General features: G+C 44.3%; 1 protein-coding gene across 1 annotated transcript in view; it reads right to left on the bottom strand.

Moving 5' to 3' along the window:
- Positions 1-3296: 3296 nt before the first annotated feature.
- The window catches only part of PANX1 (pannexin 1), a 43443-nt gene continuing 28613 nt past the window's right edge, over positions 3297-18126 (bottom strand). The window contains exons 3-5 of the mRNA XM_004265468.3: positions 13670-13893; positions 12372-13030; positions 3297-11817 (exon numbers count right to left, since the gene is read on the bottom strand). Coding sequence (XP_004265516.1) covers positions 11738-11817; positions 12372-13030; positions 13670-13893 — 963 coding nt within the window. The 3' untranslated portion in view covers positions 3297-11737. The remainder of the gene's footprint in view (positions 11818-12371; positions 13031-13669; positions 13894-18126) is intronic.

Raw genomic sequence — 18126 nt, 5'->3', positions numbered from 1 at the left:
ACAAAAACAGAAACATAGATCAATGGAACAAGATAGAAAGCCCAGAGGTAAACCTACGCACCTAATCTATGACAAAGGAGGCAAAGATATAAAATAGAGAAAAGACAGTCTCTTCAATAAGTGGTGCTGGGAAAACTGGACAGCTACATGTAAAAGAATGAAATTAGAACACTCCCTAACACCACACAAAAAAATAAACTCAAAATGGATTAGAGACCTAAATTTAAGACCGGACACTATAAAACTCTTAGAGGAAAACATAGGAAGAACACTCTTTGACATAAATCACAGCAAGATTTTTTTTTTTTTTGCAGTACGCAGGCCTCTCACTGTTGTGGCCTCTCCCTGTTGTGGCCTCTCCCATTGCAGAGCACAGGCTCCGGACACACAGGCTCAGCAGCCATGGCTCACGGGCACAGCCGCTCCATGGCACGTGGGATCCTCCCAGACTGGGGCACGAACCTGTGTCCCCTGCATTGGCAGGCGGACTCTCAACCACTGTGCCACCAGGGAAGCCCACAGCAAGATATTTTTTGATCCACCTCCTAGAGTAAAGGAAATAAAAACAAAAATAAACAAATGGGACGTAATGAAACTTAAAAGCTTTTGCACAGCAAAGGAAACCATAAACAAGACCAAAAGACAACCCTCAGAATGGGAGAAAATATTTGCAAACGTATCAATGGACAAAGGATTAATCTCCAATATATATAAACATCTCATGCAGCTCGATATTAAAGAAACAAACAACCCAATCCAAAAATGGGCAGAAGACCTAAACAGACATTTCTCCAAAGAAGACATACAGATGGCCAAGAAGCACATGAAAAGCTGCTCAACATCACTAATTATTAGAGAAATGCAAATCAAAACTACAATGAGGTATCACCTCACACCAGTTAGAATGGGCATCATCAGAAAATCTATAAACAACAAATGCTAGAGAGGTTGTGGAGAAAAGGGAACCCTCTTGCACTGTTGGTGGGAATGTAAATTGATACAGCCACTATGGAGAACAGTATGGAGGTTCTTAAAAAACTAAAAGTAGAATTGCCATATGACCCTGTAATCCCACTACTGGGTATATACCCAGAAAAAACCATAATTCAAAAAGACACATGCACCCCAATGTTCATTGCAGCACTATTTACAATAGCCAGGTCATGGAAGCAACCTAAATGCCCATCGACAGACAAATGGATGAAGAAGATGTGGTACATATATACAATGGAATATTACTCAGCCATAAAAAGGAATGAAATTGAGTCATTTGTTGAGACATGGATGGACCTAGAGACTGTCATACAGAGTGAAGTAAGTCAGAAACAGAAAAACAAATATTATATATTAACACATATATGTGGAACCTAGAAAAATGTACAGATGAACCGGTTTGCAGGGCAGAAGTTGAGACACAGATGTAGAGAACAAATGTATGGACACAAAGGGGAGAAAACCGCGGTGGGGTGGGGACGGTGGTGTGCTGAATTGGGCGATTGGCATTGACATGTATACACTGATGTGTATAAAATTGATGACTAATAAGAGCCTGCCATATAAACAAACAAACAAAAAAAAAAACAACTAATACTAAACTTTCTTTGGGTTATTTGTATGGAAATATGTTAATATAAATGTTTCGGACATTACATGAAATTTCTAAAAATCTTATATGTTCTGGTATAATGTTATAAGTCATAATTCTAGTTACTACTTTAAAATGTATATCTCAGAAATAACTAAATTTCCTTGTCAATTGCATTATTATGAACTTTCATCAAATCTTTAACTGTGGTCATTTTTAAGTCTTTTGTCATTTACAGACAGTTCTGGGTGTACTCTGATGCTTTTGCAAAAATGTTCCTATAAAAGGGTTTCATCTTCAAGGAATTCATGGAAAAGACCCTGACAGGTACAGGTTTCTGGTAACTGACTATACTGCAGAACTGAATGAATAAGCATTTTCAGAACACTAATGGAAAACTGATGAGTTCATAAAAGTGCTAACAAAAGATCAAGATGAAAAGCAATTAATTATATGAGACTGAGTAAACTGATGAGGATGATTATAATTTTTGTGAATTTCTGTTTGAATAAAAAAAAAAATCCCCCCGCCCAAAAAAGATGTGGTACGTATATACAATGGAATACTACTCAGCCATAAAAAAGAATGAAATTTGGCCATTTGCAGCAACATGGATTCACTTGGAGGGCATTATGCTAAGTGAAATAAGTCAGACAGAGAAAGACAAACACTGTACGATATCATTTATATGTAGAATCTAAAAAATACAACAAACTAGTGAATATAACAAAAAGAAGCAGACACACAGATTTAGAGAGAAAACTAGTGGTTACCAGTGGGGAGAGGGAAGGGGGAGGGGAGGGGCAATATAGGGGCAGGGGATTGAGAGGTACAAACTATTAGTTATAAAATAAGCTACAAGGATATATTGTACAATATGGGGAATATAGCTAATATTTTATAATAACTGCAAGTAGAATATATCCTTTAAAAATTGTGAATCACTATATTGTACACCTGCAACTTATATAATATTGTATGTCACCTCTAGTTTAAAATAATTTTTAAAAAGATATTTCAAGCTCACATCACTGTGCCTTCACTGGGGATTTTATAGGTAGGGCAAAGATTGAGGAGAATTGAGCACGCTCTAAGAAATGGTGAATTTAACACATTTATAACAAATATAAATTTTTAGAATTAAAATATACCAAGATAATCACAGTGCAGCTCTGATGTCATCTCTAGTTCTTTCTGACTGGGCAATGGGTAAAATTCTGAGCAGTAAAGGCTAGGCCCTGGTTTTCTGTTGGACCCACTGACCCACAGCAGTTCTTCGTGGCTCAGTCACTTCCTTCTGTCACAGATGTCATGCCAGCCATGGAGGCAACTTTCTCCCGGTTAGCTGTAATGGACAGAGCCTTCACCAACCAGATTCCCAGAGTGCTGACAATTTCTGCCGCCAGCTGCCGTGCAGATGCCTGTTTATAACTGGAACTGAGGTGGCAGGAGAACCAGCTCTCAAGGCTTTTTGTGCAAAGGAATCACCTGCAGAGCTTGTGGGAAGTGCAGGTCCTAGGGCCACACCGCTGAGATTCCATCAGTGAATCGGAGGCGGGCCAGGAATCTGCACTCTCTGAACACGCCAGAAGATCCTGAAGCCTGTGGGACCACCCTTGGAAAACAAGTCTGTGCTCCCACCTCTCAAGTCTCATCCTCTCAGTTTTTGCTTTTGGTTTTGGTTTTTTTGCAGTACCCGGGCCTCTCACTGTTGTGGCCTCTCCCGTTGTGGAGCACAGGCTCCAGACGCGCAGGCTCAGCGGCCATGGCTCACAGGCCCAGCTGCTCCGCGGCATGTGGGATCTTCCCGGACCGGGGCACGAACCCATGTCCCCTGCATCAGCAGGCGGACTCTCAACCACTGCGCCACCAGGGAAGCCCTCATCCTCTCAGTTTTAAATGGGATAAGAGCACCTTCCCTGGGGAGGCCGGTGGCCACCCAAGGCCCTGAAGTTAGTCAGTGGCAGGGCAGGACTGGCACTCATGTTTGCCAGCCCTAAAGCCTTGCTCCATCTGGATGGCAGGGCAGCTCTAGGGGCTTCAGTATGGCCCCTCCCCAGGTCTCCAGACACCACAGGCCAAGTCGGGGTGCTGTGACCATGAGGGTTAGAATGGACATATGGACAGCGCTTGGTACAGAGCACTCATTCAGGAAACGTCCAGTGAATGGACGATCAGACAGTAATTATAGTGGTATCATTTTGGGGGTTCCTTCCCTGGGCCAGGCCCTCTACCAGTGCTTCTGAGTTCTGCCCCACAGGATCTGGGCCCCGCTCTATATCCACGCAGGACCAATCAGGGAATTCTACCTCCCCATTCCCTGTCTCAGCCTTCATCTTCCTCATCTGTAAAACGGGGATAATCAACACTCTCTCACCTGCTGTTGAAGGACAAAATGAGATGACACCAGTAAAGAGTCATGACATCTCCAAAAGGATGTTTCTAACTCCTTTGGTTCCCTCCCTGCTAAGCATGGCTGCCACATTAGCAGCCATTAGCCCCAAGTTCAGAGCGGGCTACACTGGGAGTAGGGGGTGTGGTACCGAGGGCCTTCAGGGTTGCTCAGCCTTTAGATCAGGGTCGGCAGCCTAAGAGTGTCCAGTGGGTCAGTGTTGTTGCTGCCTTCTGGGTTCTGTGAAAGCAAGTGCCCTTGAAGAGCACCAGGGTTTGTCTTGTCTTGGACCTGGTGAAGGAAGTTGGAGATGTGAGTATGAAAAGAACGTGGGGGTCAGCAGGCCTCCAGCAGGTCTGGGGTAGTGGATCCTCAGGCACGCCCATTGTTCCTGCAATCCCTGAAAGCTCCACAGTCTTCCACATCAATAGGTCTCAGCAGAATAGCCTCTGCTAGAGTGGCCTCCCCACTCCCTTCCCCTGGTCCAGTGCAGGGGTAGGCAGTACAGCGTAGGGCATGGATTCTCCAACGATGGCCCATTTCAGAGTCTCCAGGAAAGTGGAATAAATGCACATTCCCAGGTCCTACCTCAGAGGTTCTGATTCAGTGGGTCTGTGGAGAGGCCCAGGAATCTGCCTTTTTTTTCTTTTTCTTCTTTTTCATATTGTATTTTGTCCAGTTTATTGAGCTATAATTGACATGTAACATTGTATTAATCCAAGGCACACAACATAATATTTGATATATGTATACACTGTGAAATGATTGGCACAAGTTTAGTTAATATCAATCACTCACGTAGTTACAAAAATTTTTTCTTGCGATGAAAACTTTTAAGATGTACTCTCTTAGCGACTTTCAAATATACAGTACAGTGCTGTTGACTGTAGTTACCATGCTGTACATTTACATCCCCAGAGGTTATTTATCTTATGACTGGAAGATTCAACCTTTTGGCCACCTTCACCCATTTCCCTCACCCCTCACCCCCTGCCTCTGGCAACTGCCAATCTGTTCTCTGTTTCTATGAGTTTGGTTTTAATAGATGAAATGTATAAGTGAGATCGTACAGTATTTGGCTTTCCCTGGCTGACTTATTCCCTTAGCATAATGCCCTTAAGGTCCATCCATAGTGTCACAATGGCAGGATTTCATTCTTTTTTATGGCTGAATAATATTCAATTTATCTGTCAACGAACACTTAGGTTGTTTCTATATCTTGGCTATTGTAAGTAATACTGCAATGAACAACCCAAGTGTCCATCAACAAATAAATGGATAAACAAAATGTGATATATCCATATAATGGAATATTATTCAGCCATAAAAAGGAACAGAGTTGTGATATATGCTACAATATGGATGAAGCTTGAAAGCATTATGCTAACTGAAATAAGCCCGACACAGAAGGACAAATATTGTATTATTTCACTTATATGAAATATCTAGAATAGGCAAATTCATAGAAACAGAGAGTCGATTAGAGCTTACCAGGAGCTAGGTGGAGAGGATGTGGAATGGGGCGTTATTGCTTAATAGGTACACATTTTATGTTTGGGGTGATAAAAAAAAGCTCTGGAAATAGACACCGGTAATGGTTGCACAGCATTGTGAAAGTAATTGACGCTTCTTAATTGTATACTTAACAATGGTTAAAGTACATATTTATGTTATATGTGTTTTATGGCAAATGCAATAATTTTTTTTTTTTTTTTTTTTTTGCAGTACGCGGGCCTCTCACTGTTGTGGCCTCTCCCATTGCGGAGCACAGGCTCCGGACGTGCAGGCTCAGTGGCCATGGCTCACGGGCCCAGCCGCTCCGCAGCATGTGGGATCTTCCCAGACCGGGGCACGAACCCGTGTCCCCTGCATCGGCAGGCGGACTCTCAACCACTGCGCCACCAGGGAAGCCCAAGTTTGCTTTTTATACTGAAATCCATGGAGAGTCCCAAGGGATTTAGAAGTGGTGGGGCTGGGGTGGTGATGAGGGTTGGCATTATCAGATCTGCTTCCCACGAAGGCCACTGAATGTGGAAGAGGCGTTAGACACAAAAGGACCATTAGAGGAATTCAGGGAAGCAGTGACAAGAGCCTGAAAAACAGTGTTGGGAACGAGTGCCTCAGAAGGGTGCGGGGTAGGTTAAACCATAGGCTCGGAAACAGAGAGGCTGGGATTTAGGATGACTTCCCTGGCAGGCAAGACACTAAGGTGGCCCCCGTGATTCCCTGATGTTCACGTCCTGTGTAATCTCCTCCCCGAGTGGGGCAGCACCTGTGATTCGCCTCTAGGCAACAGAACAAGGCAAAGGAGGAGGGATTTTGCAGATGAAATGCAGCTGCAAAGCAGTTCATTTTGAGTTCATCAAGAGGGAGAGACTTCATCAGGTCAAAACCCTTAAGAGGGACCAGGCCCTTCCTTTTGTGAGAGACAGTCCTATGGGCTTGACTTACGCAGTCATGCTAGAGAAACTCACATGCCAGGACCTGTGGGTGGCCTCCGGCGAACGGTCAGAGAAAGCAGTCAGACAATCGTCAAGGGAAATGAATTCTGCCAACAACCGGAGGGAGCTTGGAAGCGGCTCCTTCCCCAGGGTCGCCTCCGGATGAGAACGCTGCCCACCCACACCTTGACTGCAGCCTTGTCAGACGCTGGGGAGGGGACCCAGCTCAGCCATGTCCAGACTTCTAACCTAGAAAACTTCCAGAGAACAAACATGTGTTGCTTTAAGCTGTCGTGATTATAATAAAGAGTTATGGAACAAGAGACAACTAATACAACCTCCAAGGTTCCTGGGGGGGGGCACCCTAGGAAACAGTGGGGGAGCTAGAGGAGGTGATGACAGTTGCAGCTAGTACTTACGGAGTACTCACTATGTGGCAGGCACTGTATTAAGATTTCATGCAGCATTTATTACCCACAACAGTCAATTGTGTTAATTGACCATTGTACAAGGACGTCCCCTTCTTAAGAGAGGGAGGCAGGCCAACCCATGTTTGGCAGTAGACAGCCTCTATTCCTTCCTCTCCAACCCCAGGCAAACAATTCCCAATCAGAAAGCATCTGATTTCTGCTTTAGAAATTCCAGAATCTGTGGGCCCTTCATCAAGGACTTTTTTCCTTTAGTTACTGACAAATGGATTTTAATATGTGCCATGAAGCCTACTGAATGTTGTGTATCCAGCAGAGAGGAATGAGCCTCAAGACATTTTAGAACTGAGCTTCTGCTACATCTTCCCTGAAGAGAAGGTGAGAAATATTAAGACACATTTTTCATTAGAAAAGAAGTTTTATTTAGGTAGACAGGCCAGTGCAGAACAAAAACACTGTTTCACTTGTATGTATAGACACAGCAGCCTTGATTTTCAGTCTTTCAACTCTCCTTACACAGAAGTCAGCATGGTCAGAATGTAGGACGTGGACAGGTGACATATGTGGAAATATGAAATATAACAGTGATAACCACCCAAATGCAGAGCTTTCAAGGTTCTTGGTTTTTTTAAAAGGTCATTTTCTAAGACCATAATTTGTTCCCATCCTTCAACCTCTGTGGAATAGAAACCAATCATTCTTACCAAATGACACAGCAGAAAGAACGTACTTATTTTTCATTAGAAGTTTTGAAGAAACGCAGTCATTAGAAAGAATTTACGCCTAGCACCACATTATAGAATACCATCAAATTGTCATTCTGGTGCTTTAAAAAGAGCCAACTTGTTAAAGAGGAGCAGATGGCTTCAGTTTTTGTAGGAAACGCTTGTGACATTGTGGAATTCTTTCTTCCTCTTCTGGTGGGGCAGGGGGAGGCACTCAAGGCATAAGAAACTTTTATAAATTTCAGGAACTTGAAGAACAATGACTGATCAAACCGCATGCTTTAACTGACAAAGTATTTTTACAGCTAAAATGAGAACGCAGAAACAATACATTTCATCTAAAGCAGGCAGGACAAATCAATCACAGACTCATATCTATTATATTCCACAAACCACACAATATCATCTTTGCCAACCTTTTTCGAAGGTTTCACTTTACTTGTGAAAAATAGGGCGAAAATGCCAATGACTGCCCAGAAGGAGCCATTTCATCCCAGTGCCATCAGATGAAACCTCAGCTACTCACAATTGCACATTTCAACATCCCTTTTCAAGAGGTTATTTTGGGAAATTACAGAGACAAGGACCTTTATAATTTCAATTGCCCTAATCACTGCGAGGCAACACTGAACTTGTATTGAGCTTGGAAAGTGATCACAACTTACTCCACAATAAAAAGCTAAAAATCCTCACTACTTACATGCAGAAACCTATTCATTTGCAGAACTACTCCTCTCTCCACCAAGAGGCCAAATGAGCCTCCCCTCCCTTGCAGAGGACCATTTGCCTTTTAAAAACAAATTACAGTTGCCCACAAACTAGGATTTATTATAACGATGTGTTCATTTATTCAAATATTTACAGAATGCCTACTACACGCCAGCCATTGTTTTTCAGGAGCTTGTGATATAGCAATGGGTAAAAACTCCCACCCTCCTAGATCTTCGAATTATCCTGGAGATAAGCAAAAGAAACCAACAGGGACGCATTTTAAATGCTGTGCAACAATCCGCTTCTAAGAGCTGAACGGTTCTCACAGGGCCAATGCCCACGGTGCCCTGCCATCCCACCTTAGCTCATTTTTGGAAAGGAGAGGGTACTCGGAACAGGACGAAGCTTCCACACATGAAACGCAAACATGCAACCAGACCCGCCATACAATGGGACGTTTCTCGCGTTCTCCCAGAACGACTACAAAGTAGGACAAAGCACCTTACAGGTCAGGTGTATGCCCTCTCTCCCCACATTCCAGTGAGGCTGGCTGCACAGGGACGATGACTTGGGCTTGGAATAAGATCACTTCTGGTGGCCAGAGAGACAATCGCAGTCCATGCCAGCTCCCTGATCACTCCAAGCTACTGCCCCCACCCCACCGGCTCTTTTAATTGACTTTTTCAGTCTGACTCTAGGAAATGATGTCAGTTACTCAAAGGGGACGACAGTTTATTCAAAAGTGTGCAAATGTGGTTTCACTAAGTAAATGTACAGCTGAGACTTACTGTCGAAAGCAGACGCTTTCCACAAGGGTCACGGGAGCCTCCCTGCCGTGCAGCTCGGTCCCCAGGCGTTACAGCACAGCTTCTTCACCTGGGGTGCGTGGACCACCATGACCCTTGAAGGTGTATGTAGTGTTGTGTGTATATCTGAGGAGAGGGTCCATAGCTTTAAAGAATATACTTACAAGGGGGGCTTGTAACCTCCCAAAAGTTTAAGAGCCTCCATATTAGAGGGTCTCTGCCTGTCCCTTGGTGAAATTAAGTGTGGAGCTGGACACGGCTGTCAGAACAATCAGTCCCAGCCCCAGCTGTAATGCTGGTGTTACAAGTCTGGTTTGGAGGCCTCGTGGTGGCTTGTTAGGAAGATACAGGCCAGAAACAAGGTCAGCTACTACTGGCGGTGGTCACTGAGGGTCTGTTTGCCCCCTTTTGTAAAGCAATGATGACTCCTCATCCTTGGAAATCTGCCACCTCAAACGGAGTCCTCCCTCTAAGCCAGCAGTGGATGGAGGAGTTAACGTTCCTAATAACACTTTTTCTCAAGCCAAAATGTGTGACCAGACATCCACACCAGACTCTTAGTGCCATGACTCTTCATGGACAGCATCATGTACCCCAAGGCCTGGGTTCCCCAAACCCTGCAAGTAAGGTACAAAAGGTGATTGGAGCACTTTCTGTTCAAAATCAGTCTGTGTTATTGTTTTGTTTAAGCTTCAGCCTGGGGGATACGTGGCTCAAGAACCTCTGGGAAGAACTGTAACTAGACTCTCGAAACCATCAGCTACAGAAATGATGGGAAAGAGAAGAACAATATGGTGTCTCCTGAGAACACAGAGCATTTGCTGGGAGTTTTCTGGAAGGGCCTTCAGTGTAGTCACTCTTCCTCTAGATACCTGCCTCTGTCTTCACTGCCTTTTATTAGTCTCTAAACTCCTCAAAGATGAGGACCTGCCTTATTCACGTCCTTGTAGCCGGTCACTAGCGTGATGTCCGGGACATCACAGATGTTATTGGAACTCAGAGAGTAGGGATGGGGGGATGCAGAGGTTAGGGGCTCTAATTAAAGAATTACATGTGACAGGGCTTAGAGAGTCCCTGGTCCCCTAAAATAATGTACCTATTTTTACCACTTCAAACTATAAATTAGGGGCTATCTATAAAGAAGTTGAGTGAGGCTTTTTGAAAAAAAAAAAAAAGGATAGCACAGAAAAATATATTTCAGAAAATTTTCATATTATAAAAAGAAACCAGTGTGGAGAACTGCGATATAATATCTCAGATATAGTGATATAAAAATGCAGCAAAATTGATGATTTAGGTTACTGACATTTCTAAGTCACACTATTATTCAATGGTAATAAATATTATGCAGTAAGAATAATTTAAAACACTGATTGCATCCTGGATATTTATCATTAGCTTTCCATCTCAGAAACCATCACAGAAGCATAAATAAAATCTGCTTTTGTGAATATTCTGAAAGGTGGAGAGCAGCTTATGTAATTAGATCAGGTAAACAACTGTCCCTAAGAGCCATCCATAAACTTTGAAGCTCCTGAGGATTATTCACTAGCAATGTATTAACTTTCTAAGAATAAAAACAGGGAGGTCCACAGATGTCTTTTTTTTTTTTTTTTTTGGCGGTACGCGGGCCTCTCACTGTTGTGATCTCTCCCGTTGCGGAGCAACAGGCTCTGGACGCGCAGGCTCAGCGGCCATGGCTCACGGGCGCAGCCGCTCCGCGGCATGTGGGACCTTCCCGGACCAGGGCACGAACCCGTGTCCCCTGCATCGGCAGGCAGACTCTCAACCACTGCACCACCAGGGAAGCCCCACAGATGTCATTTTTAAGAATTTTGTATAAAATGTAAACATAGTTAGGATCTATTTACATGATCAGAATTGGAAAAAGGGTTTTGATATTCTGGGTCAGCCTTAAATGTTTATGAAACAATGCTTGGGTGATACACTATATACCCATTTGTAACATTTATTCTATAATTCCCCATCAATGCTAGAATGTTCTTCCCAAATGCCTTCAATTTTGACATCACACGATTCTAAATTTAAATGAATTTTTAAAAGATGTTCTTAAATATAAATAAACTGCGAAGTTGTTCTGGCTCCAAGCACACCCATGTGGCAGATGTCATTTATACGTTCTGATCGTAATAGGTGAAACGTCCCTCACTTTAAGCCTTCTGTGTTCTGTGAATTTGTTTAAGTAACATCCTGTCTCAAATGCTTTTGACCATAGAGGACTTCCCTGCAGACAACCTCTTCCAAAGTGATTGGTCCCAAAGTCCTTGCTTTCCAGTAGCTCTGAGGCTCGTTGCACTATCTGTACATAAAGGTGTTTTTCTCTGAGGCACTAAAAGGTCTCTTACTCTTACTAGGATTAGTCTTTCCACTTTCCGTCTGATGATGACGTACACATCTACGTTTGCTGTGGCTTACTTGTCTCCACGTTGTCTCGTAGGAAGCTCACGAACCATCCTCCACAACGTTTTGTTAACCATCGTTTTCACCAGGGACTCAGTAAGACATACCCAGTATCTCTGCTGAGAACCATCTACTGCGAACCAGCTGGGTACCTGCCAGAGGTTCTTCAGCCAAAATGAATCCCATGTTGCCCAGGTCGCTGATCTGAAGTTCACGGGAAAAAAATCGTCAGCAAGAAGTATCCAGAAGCCTCTGTCGAGCATTCTGCTCTCCGTTATTTATTTTCGTTCCACTGTGTCCATTCAAATCTGTCAAAATGGAAAACAAGCATTTATGACAGAAGTCCCTCGGCAGGACCCATCGGCGCTAATGAACTTCTGCTATAAATCTACCTCCTGGTCTTTGCCTTACCCAGTTAATCTTAGCCTCGTTGCAGAGCAGCAGAAGTTGGGTCAGGGCGACAGTTAAATCAATAAACTGTCAGTCCCTTTTGTAAGCGTTGGAGAGTGACAGACAAGACGATCGGCAGTATAGGGAGAAAAGCCGGTAAAACAAGACAAAAATTAGCAAGAATGACATCAGAGAAGAATGCTTGAGCAAGAGATGGAGTATGAGAAAGACAGAGAATGAGAAGGAAGACAGCACAGCCCAGAGAAAGCACAGATGCTTTCCTTTGGAAATCTGGGGCAGCACCAATGCTTTCCCCTCTCTCTCCCAGCACTGAGGGGTTTCACCTAAAACCACACCAGGAAAACGGTTTAACAACGGTGGGCAGGGGTAAAGACTGTCGGTCATTCATAAAAGGCGGCTGCAGAGGTGCTCCGTGGGCTTCCGCAGCTTCCACCCTGAGAGCTAAGCCTACCTTTGAGATCTGCCGTCTGGTCCCCCTGCTCCTCTGCCATCATCTGCACGGGCTCAGGATTTTTGCCATCAACCACGTCCATCTTGATCATGCCGAGGTTTGTCAGGAGAAGCATGGGGTCAATGCCCTGACAACTGCTTTTAATATTCTCCAGAACCTTAAGACACTTGTACGACTTGAGTTCACTAATATTCTCCTCCAAGAAAAGAATGTAGAGGCTCAAGTCGTTGTACCCTTCCGACTTGAAATGCAGAACATCAAAAGTGGGCAGGATTTCATACACTTTGAGAACATCCGTCTTCTGTCGGAATGGAACAAACAGCGTGTAGACCACCAGAGGAGCCAGCACGACGTACACCACGAGGTTGATGAAACTGAGCAACTGGAAGATGCCGACGGCAATGAGTTTGCACTGGAATCGATCGGGGACAGTGCTGTCATTTTTCAGGATGCCAGATTTGATGTTGCAGATGAACTCATCCGAGAGGGAGGAGAGGCTAAAGTAATAGCCCAGGTAGACGCCTGCTAACAGTATAATGCTGAGTGACAGCACCCGACAGCTGATGTACTTGACAATTAAATTTTTGGAGTTTTTCTTTGTCTTTAAGTACTGCTCCACAATTGGGTACTTGAAGTGGCTTTCCGATATCTCCCACAAACTGAAAAGAAACAAATAAAAATAATTTAAACCCTTAACCAAGACTGTCAAATAGAAACACATTCAACAGTATCACACCGAAAATCTCCAATGCCTTCCCTCCCGTACTTCTCTACCTGTAACTTCACTAGAGTACCAGGGAATAAAATCAGGTTGTTTTTTTTTTTTTAAAAAAAAAAGGAAAAGCAATAATAAATCACTTTCCCCCGCTTAATTTTTTTTTTTTTTTTTGCGGTACGCAGGCCTCTCACTGCTGTGGCCTCTCCCACTGCAGAGCACAGGCTCCGGACGCGCAGGCTCAGTGGCCATGGCTCACGGGTCCAGCCGCTCCGCGGCATGTGGGATCTTCCCGGACCGGGGCACGAACCCATGTCCCCTGCATCGGCAGGCGGACTCTCAACCACTGCGCCACCAGGGAAGCCCCAAGGGAAGAACTCTTGATGTGACGACAGGTGCTGGGGCAGACAGGTGAGGGTGAGATTTGGGGCAGTGGGCCTTCCTGGCTCTCAAAGGGGGTCACCAGGTGGATGACAGCTCCCCATGTACTGGTAGTGAGAACCCTAAGCCCAGATGGGCAAGAGCAGGGCTGCTAACTCATACTCCCAAATCCTGATGGGCCAGCGGCTGGGGGCTAAGTTACCTTTGCCCCAGGTTCTCATTAACTTCTTGAGCTGGGCAGGCACCGTCTCTCAAGTCAAGGTCACGCACGCTCTTTGCAGCTCTAATTGCACGGTTGTAAACTTTGTCAAGTTCTTCCATGATAAATTTCAAATCTGAGCAAAGATGAGGAACAGCTGCGAAACGCCAGAACAGGGAGGGAAGGTACAGCAGGATCGCCACCAGTAACAGGATGTAGGGGAAAAACTGAAAAATAAGAGAGCGAATCACGGGATCAACAGACCACCCCCTGAAGTAACCATGTTAAGCACTGCTAGCGGTTTTCTCCAACAACTACTTCTTATGGCTAAATTCACCTGTCCAGGTAATACGTGACACTGGTAACTACCTTTCCCCTCCACTTCGATAGACTTTAATTTGAAATCGTTGGCAGCTACATGGTGACACATGGTGTCTCCTCCCTAATTATAGAAGGAAACAAAAAAATAAAATTATTTCCCTGTCCTTTAGAATAATCCCTTGACAAAAGCGCAATTAAGGAACATGTAAATGTCACAGTGGCCTCTGGGTTCTTCTTTTTTTTTTTTAATTGCTATGGTTTTAGGAGGTCACCAAGGCTTTTAGAACTCTGTTGTTTTCCTCTCTGGAATTTGGGAGAATGACAGAAATGCATAACGTTGCTCAAAACAAATTAGAAAAATGTTGGCTTCAGTGATCCTGTAATCACCCCATGAAACAGCTGAACTAAACAGGTAAAATTCACAAAATGCAGAACAGACTTCCATAGTGGACAGACCGTGAGGACCACCCAACATCCTCATTTTACAGCCAGATAATCTCAAGCCTGGAGAAGCCAACCACAATGGGTGACAGTCATGAGGGGAGCCACCCGATCTCGATGTACATTCCAAACAAATGAGAGGGGATTCAGAAGTCAGAGAGAGCGAAGAGCATCCAGTAACCAGGTCCGCGGGGCGGTAAGGAAAGGCTTAGCCTCAGAGAAGACCAGGAAGCTGCAGCCAGAACAGATCTGAGACTAAACTCAGCTGAGCGGTCTTCGCAGAGAGGTTGCTGAGCCTCTGACCTCAGTTTCCCTATCTATCAAATGGTCACGTAATACAGGTGTTATAAAGATTAAATTAGATAATTTATGAAAAATGCTTTGCATGGTGCCTGGCACGTCGTAGGCACTAAAACACAGCAGCTAAAACCAACGGAAAGGCTAGCGAGTGAGCACGTTATCTTCAGTCCTCACAGTGACCCTGGCAAAGCCGTTGCCGATGGCCTCACTCTGCAAAGAAGACGCCCAGAGCAGTTTCTGGCCACAGAGCACAAAGCTGTTGATAGAGACAGAATATGAAGCTTGACCTTTCTGATCCCAGAACCATGCCTCTTTCACCATAATACACTGCAAATTATTTTACTTCTCTGGAAAACTCCTCCCTACCTTTGGACTGGTCTCTCTCCACAGCTGCTCAGAGCTGTAACAGGAAGAGGCTACGATGGCCTTGAGTTGACACAAAACTCCCACCCCGACCTCTCTGGGAGCCGGCAGCAGACCAAGTAAGAGTGTGACTCTCACTATAGATCAGATGTACAGAAAAGTTGCAAAGATGGTCCAGCGCGTTCTCGAATAACCCTCATCCAGTTTTCCCCTCTGTTGACATCGGACATCTCCATGGCGCACTTGTCAAGACGAAAGAACCATCGTTGGCACATTACCATTAGCTACATTTCAGGCTTTTATTTGGATTTCTCCAGTGTTCTCATTATTGTCTTCTTTCTGTTTCAAGATCCCATCCAGGGTATGCATTGCATTTTGTTGTCACGTCTCCCTAGACACCTTGGTTCTGTGACAGCTCCTCAGTCTTTCCTTGTTTTTCATGAAGAATAACGTTTTTAAATGCATAAAAGAACACATAAATTCGCAAAGGAAATGGATGATGTTGACATACAGCTGTCACAACATTAAAAGACAAATTTGTATGTGCGTCATTGTCAACACATTTAATGGGATCTAACAGATGGTCCAACAACACAGTAACTCTGAAGTGATGAAGAGTAAAAAATACTTTAAGATAGCTGCGATTTCTGTTGGTGACAGTCACACATGGCACTAATACCACTATAGATTCTTGCCTACTTACATACATATTTTTTAATGTTAAGTTTTAGCTTGAGGTACATAAAAAATAAAGCTGCCCTGTGTTTTCTTATCCTAGTTCGTGGACTTCCTGATGCTATCATGGAGCCCACTTTAGGAATCCCTGCCCCAAGGGCAAGAGAAATAGCACAAATGGCTCAGAAACTCCGCAAAGCCCTCACCAACACAGCTGCTTCCCTTTGGGGTTCTGGCATGGGATGGGGTCCTCAAAACTATTAATCCGGGCTTCCCTGGTGGCGTAGTGGTTGAGAGTCTGACTGCCGATGCAGGGGACACGGGTTCGTGCCCCGGTCCGGGAAGATCCCACATGCCGCGGAGTGGCTGGGCCCGTGAGCCATGGCCGCTGAGCCTGCGCGTCCAGAGCCTGTGCTCCGCAACGGGAGAGGCCACAACAGTGAGAGGCCCGCATACCGCAAAAACAAACAAACAAAAAAAACCAAACAACTATTAATCCAATTTGCAAAGAGCTGCTACACAATGACACACACAACAGGCTGTGATTAGCTGCATTTTGGCTACATAACTCATAGTTGGCTACACTGAAACGCAGTGTTCCTTCAATCCTAGTCACTCTGAAGGGTGCTCATTAGTATAAAAATTTAACTGCGTGACGTAGAGTTTGTGCTGCTTCCATAACGGAAAGAACCAGACATTTCCTTTGGGAACCACAGAGGGAACACTATTTCTAACTTGGGACTGTGGAATATGTGTATAAGTCACTTTTGGTTCAAAGCTATTTGAATAATAGTATTTTATCTCGAACTGTTCTTGTGAAGTAGGAAGTGACTGTTTACAGCCTGTAGCAATTTTTCTAACATGCCAACACGGTGTAATAATTAGCACCAATGAACAGTTCAACACAGCTCACTGAAATCTGATAAATGAACGTTTAAAGGTATTACAAGAATGTTTAAAGGTGTTTGCTTTCTTCTAAAATATCCTTGTACCTTGATCGCCTCTAGGGGAATGTAGTTGAATGCCCCGTTTCTTAGTTTTTCTCCAGAGTTAAACCTCTTTTTTCTTTTTCATCAAAAATAAAAAGGTGATTTGCAGTGAATCTGCAGCAAGATGGCTTTAAAATGAATTCAAATGAAATCAGAATCCAAAAAAAAGCATTAAATTATAGTCTTTAAAATCCTTTTGTCCAAATAAGGAACATGGAAAAACTACCGAGCCTTACGAGTACATCTGCTGGATGGGAACGGCTCTGTTTCTAAGCTCTGTCTACGCCCAATTAGTTCCGAGATGCTTGGCATCTTTCAAAGCTATGACTGCATGATTCTGTACGATGCCCATGTTAGTTAGTGCTGAGCTGTTCCAAAGTTGGTGAAGCTTCTCACAGCAAGGTGAAACCAAGAACTTGGTACACTTTTCAGTCTCTGAAAAGAGACTGAAAAGTCTCTTTTTTTATCTGCCTTAAAATCTTGTTTTGTTTCTGGAAAGGGTTGTAGTTAGAACAACAGACCCTCCAGATGGCAGGGACCTTGGAGGGGATCTGCCCCAGCCTCCCTCCATGTTCAAATCCCCTCTAGCTCATCTAAGGCAAAGGAACATCTAGTTAGGACGGAGCGACTCCTCCCGTGAAATGGATGTGATCACGTCTTATGGGATTAAATGCAGATGGGTAAATTCATTCAAAAACATCTCCTGGGCACTTGCCAGGTACTAGGCAGTGGGCTGGGAGCATGGCCCCAAAGAGGAAGTGCACAGTTTGCCCCAGGACCACACAGGTCAGGTGGGAATACCAGCTAATAATTAAATAATCAAAACGTAAAAGTGATGATCACAAAATATGTAGTACTGAAGGAATAGAGATGTCCTTGGGGAGGGAGGTGAGGGAAGGCTTTGTAAAAGAGGTAACGTCTGAGCTATGTCTTAAAGTACAGTGAGGCAAAACAACAACAACAAACAACCCATAAAGCACTATTATGGGGACTTCCCTGGTGGCACAGTGGTTAAGAATCCGCCTGCCAATGCACGCAATACGGGTTCGAGCCCTGGTCAGGGAAGATCCCACATGCCGCTGAGCAACTAAGCCCATGCACCACAACTACTGAGCCTGTGCTCTAGAACCTGCGAGCCACAACTACTGAGCCCATGTGCCACAATTACTGAAGCCCGCAGACCTAGAGCCCACGCTCCACAACAAGAGAAGCCACTGCAATGAGAAGCCCGCACACCACAACGAAGAGTAGTCCCTGCTCGCTGCAACTAGAGAAAGCCCGTGCACAGCAACAAAGACCCAATGAAGTCCCCCCAAAAAAGCACTATTATGTTAACACTCAGCTCTCTGTGGCCCTTCAGATATCCTCTTT

This window comes from Orcinus orca, chromosome 8, assembly GCF_937001465.1.
Source record: "Orcinus orca chromosome 8, mOrcOrc1.1, whole genome shotgun sequence".
NCBI classification, from domain to species: Eukaryota; Metazoa; Chordata; class Mammalia; order Artiodactyla; family Delphinidae; genus Orcinus; species Orcinus orca.
This window is presented reverse-complemented; position numbering and strand designations above follow the sequence as displayed.